Source organism: Hylaeus volcanicus, chromosome 5 (genome assembly GCF_026283585.1).
Source record: "Hylaeus volcanicus isolate JK05 chromosome 5, UHH_iyHylVolc1.0_haploid, whole genome shotgun sequence".
In the NCBI taxonomy this organism is placed as follows: Eukaryota; Metazoa; Arthropoda; class Insecta; order Hymenoptera; family Colletidae; genus Hylaeus; species Hylaeus volcanicus.
The window spans coordinates 6,380,771-6,390,558 of NC_071980.1; the positions used below are offsets into that span (position 1 = coordinate 6,380,771).

General features: G+C 39.5%; 1 protein-coding gene and 1 long non-coding RNA gene across 7 annotated transcripts in view; one reads left to right on the plus strand and one right to left on the minus strand.

Moving 5' to 3' along the window:
• Nucleotides 1–9,788, minus strand: part of LOC128877048 (sodium channel protein 60E) — a 27,633-nt gene that overhangs the window by 11,040 nt on the left and 6,805 nt on the right. For 5 of the 6 annotated variants that reach the window (XM_054123996.1, XM_054123995.1, XM_054123993.1 and 2 more), the window contains exons 2-12: nt 8,453–8,661; nt 7,579–7,799; nt 6,484–6,664; nt 6,279–6,356; nt 5,955–6,096; nt 5,492–5,626; nt 5,171–5,400; nt 4,030–4,586; nt 3,865–3,953; nt 2,091–3,460; nt 1,271–1,586 (exon numbers count right to left, since the gene is read on the minus strand). In XM_054123996.1, coding sequence (XP_053979971.1) covers nt 1,271–1,586; nt 2,091–3,460; nt 3,865–3,953; nt 4,030–4,586; nt 5,171–5,400; nt 5,492–5,626; nt 5,955–6,096; nt 6,279–6,356; nt 6,484–6,664; nt 7,579–7,799; nt 8,453–8,661 — 3,528 coding nt within the window. Of the gene's footprint in view, nt 1–1,270; nt 1,587–2,090; nt 3,461–3,864; nt 3,954–4,029; nt 4,587–5,170; nt 5,401–5,491; nt 5,627–5,954; nt 6,097–6,278; nt 6,357–6,483; nt 6,665–7,578; nt 7,800–8,452; nt 8,662–9,788 lie in introns of those variants that run through there. The other variant, XM_054123998.1, reaches the window with a different exon arrangement.
• LOC128877056 (uncharacterized) lies at nt 5,299–7,569 on the plus strand. The gene is made up of 4 exons (XR_008457182.1): nt 5,299–5,428; nt 5,509–5,663; nt 6,242–6,446; nt 6,543–7,569. It is a non-coding gene; the product is annotated as an uncharacterized LOC128877056 (long non-coding RNA).

Consider the following 9,788-nt stretch of genomic DNA (forward strand, 5'->3'; position numbering starts at 1 on the left):
CTTGAAGTCCTCCTTTTCAATTCTGTGCTCGATAAGCTATTTAGTCGCCCTGAATCACTGTGTGTTCAACGGTTCTACTCGTTGAGGACCAAGGCCTTGAGGCCTCAACCACTAAGTGTTCTAAAAGAGCACGTGTTGAAAAGCTAAATGTACGTCCTCTTCTCAAACAAGATAAGACGAACGTCAAAAGCAGCAGTCTCCGACATCTGAACTGCTGACGTGGAGAGGGGTTGTCTTAACAAAATTGTGGGCCCCTGGATGAACCAATCCATTGGACCCTTCATTTAATTTACCCCCTACAGCGCCGAATCCGGCTACCGTGGAGTTTTAGTGGGTATTCCTCTCCTTCTGAGAGGCGTGCCCCACACTACTTCCTCTGTTTGAGGGAATGTGGGTAAATGCATTTTTCTACTTTATAGTAGAGACTCCTCTTTAAAGTAGAGAGTCCTCTCTACTTCGTAGTAGAGACGCACTTGTTACCATGGTGACCACTAGGCGTCATCGCACTCTCACAGTCGAAACGCATCGGCGATACATACGTATATCCTTATCACGCGGTATCTCATTGTCAATTCATTCATTCAAAGATTTTTATCATGGGAAAATATTCATTTATACTTCATTTCACTATACCTTTTCGTAAAAATTGGACGAACAGTTATCACTGGCACCAACTCAAATGAGACGTGTTTATTGTTTATCTCAACGATGGAACACTGTATATAGATCACTTTTAAATATCACATTTTCGTCATTAATACGATTTCTTGAGCCTGTTTTACATTTTAAAGAGTCAAATTTGCGATTTCGTACGACTTTCAGAAAAATATGTTGCGTATCATGATCTATAAATATAGCGTAGAAATATCTTAACGCTATAAATACTTCTATAAATACCTTAACGTTATAAATATAGTGTTAAGGTTAAACAGTGTCAGGAAATGTGCCGAGTATATACTTCAAGATCGCAAATGATTAAAACCAGTGTTAAAATATCGAAAGATGTTCGCACATGTTTGTTGATAATTTGTACAAGTTAAGAAAATAATATACCTACGGACACGATATGAAGACACAAATATCGACACAAACAGCGAGATCGAGACAGGAAAATTGCGATTAGCGAAAAGAATAAACTCATGCAGCAAAATCGATGTAATGTTACATGCGCTCGTTCACGTACGTGTCTCTGTTCACGCATGCACGCAAATACACGCACACGCACGTTCGACATCGATACTGGTATTCGATTGATAACTGTTCTACTTACGAAAACGATTATAAAATCCAAGATTGTCCAAAAACTTGTGAAATATTTGCAGAAACCCAGAGCTAACCACTTAAGTAGCATCTCAATACTGAAAAGCGCGCAGAAGCCAAGATTGGTCCAATAGAGAATTCTCTTCAAAAAGGGATTGTCATCTAGGTATATATCTTCGAAACAGAGCGTTATGGAAGATGCGAAAATTAATATTAAAATCATCCATTCGAATCCGGGTGTGTCAACGACAGAGAGAACCACTGTGCGAAGTTTTATCCATTTTTTGCCGATGGCCGTTGCGACGCATTTGTCGATGCAGCTACATCTGTGTGGAACAGCATAGGATCATTATAATCGACATCCACCTGTGCTGGAACAGACTTAACGCGTTAAACACCGCGGTGGTTCTGTCAGGCAGAAATTTTTGTTTAAGACTATTTAACACTTCGCCTATATATGGGTGATAGAGCTTTTCACCGAAGAAGTAAACGAATTAATTCCAAGAGTTGAGCATCAAAGGAAATGTATTTAAATGAAGTTAGAATCCAATAAGCTAAATACAATTTAATACGAACAGAAATTTTTAAGAATATTTGTTTGGCGATCCACGTGTTAATGTCTTCATTACGCGCGCGTCTATTGCGAATCACCGCACAAAGAGGAGACGCCGTTAACGAAACACCGCACAAAGAGGAGACGCCGTTAACGAAACACCGCACAAAGAGGAGACGCCGTTAACGAAACACCGCACAAAGCGGAGATGCTGCGCGAAGAGACTGGGGCCAGCGCAGCGTTTAACGCGTTGAAAATAACAGAATGCATTTCTTACTTTTGATAGCACTGCCGTGGAAAACAGTCTTGAGGTTCCTTCCGTCGATTGGACCTTCCAAAACCCGGGAATGATCCCAACCCATCTAGGTACTTCCCTTTGCAGTCTCTTCTACCGCCAACGGTGAGTTCATCGACGTAGCTAACAAGCGCGTGCCACGGTCGTTTCGGTACACGTTCCTCAGGTTTGAGAAAGGGGTCCTCCTGATGCAACATCGCAGTCCTCTCCTCCACAGGCGCTTTGCTTAGAGACGAGTACTTGGTCACTTCGAGATCCTGGCATTCCTCTGGATTGCTTTCTTGGGACTCGGACTGCTTGTCGATGATGGAATTGCTTTCGTCGGTTTCGTCGTCCTTCAACTGGGACTGAGCGTACGTAGGATCGTAAGAAAACACGGGTTGATTCAAACTTTCTTGATAGGATCTATTGTAAACGTTGTCTTTCGGAAGAGTGAGCACGGTCTCTTGAATGGCGTACGTGGTCTCGTTGTCCGACCTGTCTATTATCCGTCGAACCACCTTCTCCAACTGAGGATCCCGTCCTTTCGCCTTTATCGCGCCTTGGGCCATCCGCGAGCACTTGTTCTTCCGCATAATCGAGCGAATACGGTCGAACGACCTCGCGAGTTTCGAGTCTTCGCCAACCTCCTCTTTCTTCTGCTTCAATTCCTCGGAATTGAAACTGTTGAGCAACAACGCGAGAAAGAGATTCAGGACCATGAAATTGCCCATCACCAAAGCTGGTAGAAATATGGCGAAGCAAGCACCGAATCCGTCCTCTTTCTCGGCTCTCATACAGTCCCACAGCGGCTCGATCCACTCGCCGCACAGTATGCGAAATATCATCATGAACGAGTGAAAGAAATCGTTGAAGTTCCATCGAGGTACAGGATCTGGATAAAACTTGTCCAAAGTGTAGTCTTTGCTGAACAACTGCATGCCGATCACGGCGAATATGTAAATTACGATCACCAATACCAAGGTGAGGTTACCAAGGGCGCCTATCGTAGAAATGATAATGCTGAGAAGGACCTTCATCGTCGTCCAGGACTGCGCCAGTTTCAACACTCGCAGGAGCCTTAAACCGCGTATCACGGAGAGACCGTCCACCAGTTCGAAGGCGAGATCTATCAGGGACGCTGATACTATTATCAAATCGAAATTGTTCCAACCGTTTGCGAAGAAGTCTTTGCTCAAGGCTAATAATTTCAGCAAGCACTCGAAGGTGAAGATACTGGTGAACACCTTGTTGCCGATGTTGAGCGCCTGGCGTATGGGCTCGCTCATCCCGTGGTGCTCCATCGCCAGGAAGCCAGTGTTCAGGACGATGCACAGTGTGATTGTCAATTCAAATAGCGGATCTCTCACTACCTGGATACAGACCACTCGTTAGTCTAAAGTTAAGGGAGTTGAGGTCACGTGGAAATTAAGTAATAGTAATTTTCTAGATAAATGTTTGAAAATTGATACATGGTTTTCGACGGTGAATTATACTATGACGGTGAACTATAAGGTGAATTAACGATAGTGTACGATTCTTTCCAAGCATATAATTCATACTCTTATTAGTTCGATTCCTTTCAAAGAGTATATAAAAGAGGATAACTTCATTTTCGAAGGAGTCACTTCAAGGAGTTCGATTTTAAGGGAGGGCACCGCCACTAGCTATCAGGAATAATTGAAATAAAATATCGAAACTTTGTACTTTTATGTATTTTTTGACGATGGCGACGATGGCTTCTTTCTCGATGGTAATTTTCTCGTTCTATACTTACCTTGTATAGAGAATTCTGAAAGCGTAGCCAGCCTTCGTAGTCTACGCAGCATTGCATGCACTTTTCGCAGTTTCTGTCTGGAAGATCATCTACGGGAAAGTAAATAAAGCATTGTAACGTAAGTAAGTACGTCTCGACACCCACGTACATAACGTCCTCAGTTACCTAAAATAACAATGTGCGATAAATATTCTGGCGGTAAGGTGTACATTTGTTTCTTCGTTTTGACACCGTTGCACTTGAACACCCTAATTTCCCGAGTGGTCCCAGCGCCAAGGGAAGCAGGAACGTTGATGGGCGCTCGAATGTATCCAGAACGCGTGGCTATTGATTTTTCTCGTCCACTGCCCATTTCACCTTCGGCATCTACGTCAGTCCTTCCCGAGCCTTTGGTACTAGGGTCGACAACAATATCCGTGTTGTTGTTAGCGAACGAATTCTCCTGCCAATCCGTCTTCGATTCTTTGTTATCCTGCTTGTCGTGCTCATCCACGCTTGCGACATCGTCACCGTCGTGGTCGTCCACCACTCCGGAGTCGTCTAACGACGATTGTTGATTACTGTTGTTACTTGCCTGCCTGGAGTGGAGCATTCCGCGATTGGGCGCTAGTCTGTGGACAGTGTTGTTCTCCGCTGCTTGAGGATTGACATTGTGCAGGAGTAGATGAGATGGTCGAACACTGGAATGCCTTGGGCTGGGACTCGGGCTCGGCGTCACGGATCTAGCACCATTAACAAATGATTGAACGCTATAAGAATTCAATAAGTTCTTTCTTGTGAATCCCATGTTGTTTTTTTATTTTTTTTTTGTAAAATGAAATAGATGTCGAAGAAAAATATTGTTTGGTTTGGAGGAGGCGATATTGTGATAGGAAATCTTTTGTCCAAGGTCATAGCTTTCAAAATTTCAAGGTATTATGATATAATATTATACAATATTACACTAATGAAAATACTCCATCCAGTTGAAACAAAAACAAAATACGCCAATTGCCTTGAAATTTTAAAAGCTATGACCGTGGAAGAAAGTTTCTTATTACAATATCGCCCTCTCCCTAAAACCAAATGTTTTCCTCTGGCATCTATTTTTATTACAAAAACCACCCAAGATAATTAACACGTTGATCGCCGCGTCACTGCACAGGATTGCACAGGATTGCAAAAATAAGTACTAGTTTAAGTTGAAGAAAAATAATTTTCAGTTGTATAAAAAGAAAGTGTTGGACTCGTATAAATTTTCACGAGTTATTTGGCAGTGAACGTGTTAATATGGCAGAGTTAGGTGTGACATGCTGCGTAAATATACCTGCTCTGTACAGATCCAGTCTTGTCTTGGCCAGGTATACTGGAACCAGCATTACTTCTTCCACGTCTTCTTCTGCGTACCTTCTTGCGCGTGTAACTACTCAGAAGGACACCTTTCCTCGCATCCAATTTCTTCTGTTTCTCTTTAGCAAGAGTCTTTACATTGATTCTTGTCGGGTCGAAACTAAACGTCGAGTCCTCGCGATGGTCGGTTAAATCTTTCCTTCGTTCCTAATAATTGGAAGAAGAGCGTTAAACGGTAGCAAATTTTACAGTAAATCTGATGGTTGACCAACGTTGACGATTGGAAGTGCTCGTTTACCTCATTTGTAATTTCAGCTTCCTCCTCGTAGCTAAGCGCAACTACGGCGAGCATGAGGTTGATCAAGTAAAACGAGCCAAAAAACACGACCACCGTGAAGAACGAGACGCTGATAGGTCCGCACGCCGACAATACCTGCGAATCAATTACATTGTACCTTGTAATTATTCGTGTAAATATTCTATTAATTTTTAAGTTGCGACACATGTGGATGAATTCTCTAATTCTTTTTTTTACTTCGAGTAATTTAACCATCCCTTATTTTATATAATATCTTCAAACAAGACAAGTTCAGTCTTGGTGGTTCTGATGTACAGACTTGAAGTTTGAAACGTTTAAGATAAAAATTTAGAAATAATAATACCGATGTCATTCAGGGCATTTTCAATCTTATTGACTAATTTGTGGCCAAACACATTTTTTCACAATAAATAGATTTAGAATAATAGAACGGACGAAATACCTTATTGTAGACATCTTCCCAGTAATCCAGAGTGATCAATTGAAAGGTGGTGAGCATCGACCACAAAAAATTGTCAAAGTTTGTGTACCCGTGGTTTGGATTCGGGCCCACGCAAAGGCAAATGTAGCTTTCGTTGCAGTGTCTGCAAAGCAAAATTTCTCAGGCTACAATCCAGAGCTTCAGAGTCATTGCATTCTAATAGTATTCCTTCCGACTTTAAACCTCGAAATTCTAACAATCGAATCGTTTTTAATAGAACGAACTAAGAAAACAATGATATCCCACAGGGGTTCGAAACGGTTTGACAAAGGAAGTTCAGCGAACCTTGCACCGGTTGCGTTACCACAGATTATTGGCTCCTCGTCTTCGTCGAATGCCCAGTTGGATGAATTCCAAGTCCACCTGTGGATGACAGAAGACGTCGGTTAATGCCTCTTGAGGCTCAACGAGGTGTCATTCTTCGCCTCGCCGCTCACAAGCCGTGCAAAAAATGTAAACACGCTAGTGCCACGTATCAAGCGATACTTACTCTTTCCAATCGACTTGAGTATTATTAGATTCTATACTTTTTACACATTTATTTCGTAGTTCGCCCATGTAAACTTGCAAGGCGAAAAGCGCGAAAACCATAAGACAAAAGATCGTGAGCGTCATCACTTCGGCAAGCTGCTTAAAACTATGTAACAATGCGTTGATGATGGTCTTCAAGCCTGCGAAGAATCAAATCAGACAAATTTGGATCTATAAATCTAGGAAAACTTGACACCCTTGAATTTCGAAGCATCGATAAATCATAAATAAAAAAACAAAAAGAAAAAGAAAACTTGAGATCGCCAGATTTCAGTGCTTCAAATCGTCATATTTTAACAGTATAACATTATAGATCTGAGAAAACTTGAGATCCTTGGATCTCGAAGCCTTAAATATTGATATTTTAATTATATTTTACGATTATAAATCTAAAGTTTAAAGAGGTCAACGGTATAATTAAAAATTATAATTAATAATTATAACATTATAGATCTAAGAAAACTTGACACCCTTGGATTTCGAAGCATCAATAAATCATAAATAAAAAAACAAAAAAAAAACTTGAGATCGCTAGATTTCAGTGCTTCAAATCGTCATATTTTAACAGTATAACATTACAGATCTAAGAAAACTTGAGATCCTTGGATCTCGAAGCCTTAAATATTGATATTTTAATTATATTTTACGATTATAAATCTAAAGTTTAAAGAGGTCAACAGTATAATTAAAAATTATAATTAATAATTATAACATTACAGATCTAAGAAAACTTGAGATCCTTGGATCTCGAAGCCTTAAATATTGATATTTTAATTATATTTTACGATTATAAATCTAAAGTTCAAAGAGGTGAACAGTATAATTAAAAATTATAATTGACAAATCTGTAAAATTTAAAGAGGTCAAGTCTCTATATATTTACAATTGTACGAAATAATTAAACTATCGATATTTAAGGGTTCGAAGTCTAAGGATCTCGAGTTTTCTTAGATTTATAATGTCACACTGTTTGTCTAAGTTGTTACCACAACCCAACAGTATAATCGATCGCGTAAAATATTATAATTCTCGCGCTCCTATTGTATTCCCTTACCAGGCATAATTGAAACGGTCTTGAGGGCTCTCAGTACTCGAAAGGTCCTCAGCCCAGCTAAATTTCCTACGGCCATGCCTATGGTAGCGTATCCACTAGTGATCACCACGAAATCCAACCAGTTCCATGGATTTCGCAGATAAGTGTACTTGTTCAGGGCGAATCCCTTAGCTATGGATTTTATTACCATTTCGGCTGTGTATATAGCTAGGAATATATATCTGAAAAGAAAGTAACAACTCAAATGTCTGTTATTGTCCATTGGACTAGCTTAGGCGACATTCGTATCCAAATTTGAATGCAACATTTTTTTCTAGATAATTTACGTTCCTAAAAAAAAGTTCCCTTATATTCGAAAAACCACTACGTATTTTATGGATATTAAAATAATATAATTCGTAGTAAGATACTTGTAAATGACTGATCATTTTTTGAGAAATAAGAGTCTTTGATTTAGGACAAATAATGCGTTTTAGAGTAAGCGAGCCTTTTCTGACGATATTTAATTGTTTAATTGTTTGTTCCGAGGTATCTCGTGTGTCTACATATGTGGAAGAGGATGTCAGAAATAGCCAAAATCGAAGTTCCGTGATCAATCCTTTGACTGCGAAGGGAGTATGTACTCGTCCTCGAAAATTGGACTCAGAGAAATGTTTAAAAACTCAAGAAATTGAAAACATAAAAATTCTTTTGCAATTGAATTTTGAAAAATAGGTCTTCTCACTTTTTAATTTTTATTTTAGAAATTAAACGTCGTACGAATAAACGGTAAATAGAAAAATGTTTCGTCTTATCGTTCTCTACGAAGTGATATTTTTTTTGAAAATTCGATTGTTCGTCGCGCAGCCAAAGGGTTAATTTTTGCAATACCTACTCGGCTTCCTCGATGGTCTCCGTCATAGCGAGGAAGGCACAATTTAATATTATCGTAGCCATAACCACGTAATCGAAGTACTGGTTCGTGCTCAGAAAAATACAGTAACGTCTTATGGGGTTCCATGGAGAAAATATGAACCAGCTGTTCGTCGCTGTGAATCTGTGAATGTAGTTCTTACGGAACCTCTTCGACACCACGCAAAACGTCTGAAATAGGTAACGATCGACAGGTTAAATTCAAAATTGACATTGCAATTGAAATTGAAAGTTATTTGGGAAAGATTTGTTTCTTAATATTTCAGATATAACAGAAGAAAAAAAACGAATATCTGCAAAAGGATCGATGTTACGAAACAATTGTATAGAGCAATTTTTGTGGATAATTTAATTGCCTAAAAAAAGGCTCTCTTGTAAAATTTTCAGAAACCCAATATTTTACGAGTTATTTTCGAGTAACTGGTTTTCTTTAACGCCACTTTTAATTAACAATTTTATGCCAAGCTATAATTTAATTGAAGATTCGTGTTAACGGAACGGTGAACAACGACTGGAATTACGGGGGGATATTCATCGAAGACGAACGCTATTTGGTTCATTTCGAAATGATCCCTGCGATCGTCAGTAATGCAAGGGTAAACGAATTCCTCCGCGACTCAGCATTTTTTTCTGGTCTAATTCCGACATATTAACACTCAAAATGGTTTGCTTTCCTTCAATCTCCGGTCTCCAAGCCGCGATAAATCAATTTCACTCGCAACCCTCAACCTTGCGTCACTAACGACGTCAACTCCGACGTTCACTTCCATCTTTCACTTCGTTCCTTGGTTTATTTAAATATTTCTCTTTTGTCCGACAATTTCTTTCGTAATTTACTTTCGACGGTTAAACTTAATAACGAAACTACGTAACACGGTCGCTCCTGTGTTCTATCGGTGATTATAATTGAACTCGTGCACAATTACACGGTGGTTTTCCTTTTCAGCGCGATTCTGTCATTTGAAACTGGCGTTTATTTTTTATTTGCCGAAGTAAAATTTGTTCGGGAGGTAGTTTGCGATAATCGTACTCGCTCGCATCGTATCATGTTCCAACTCTTTGAAATAATTATGCAGTGACCTTATGCAATGCGACAGGCAATTTTATGGTAATCCATATTTATCAGCACAAGTTCGCCGTTCATCAGTGAAATCCTTTGCAATTTTTCGTGAAATGACCTCACTCTAATACATTATTACTTGCCAAGTTTCAAAAGAATCCATCGAGTATCGCGGAAGTTATAAATATTTGTCGAAAGTTTGGGATGTCGCACAATTTTTATAGTGACTTATATCGAT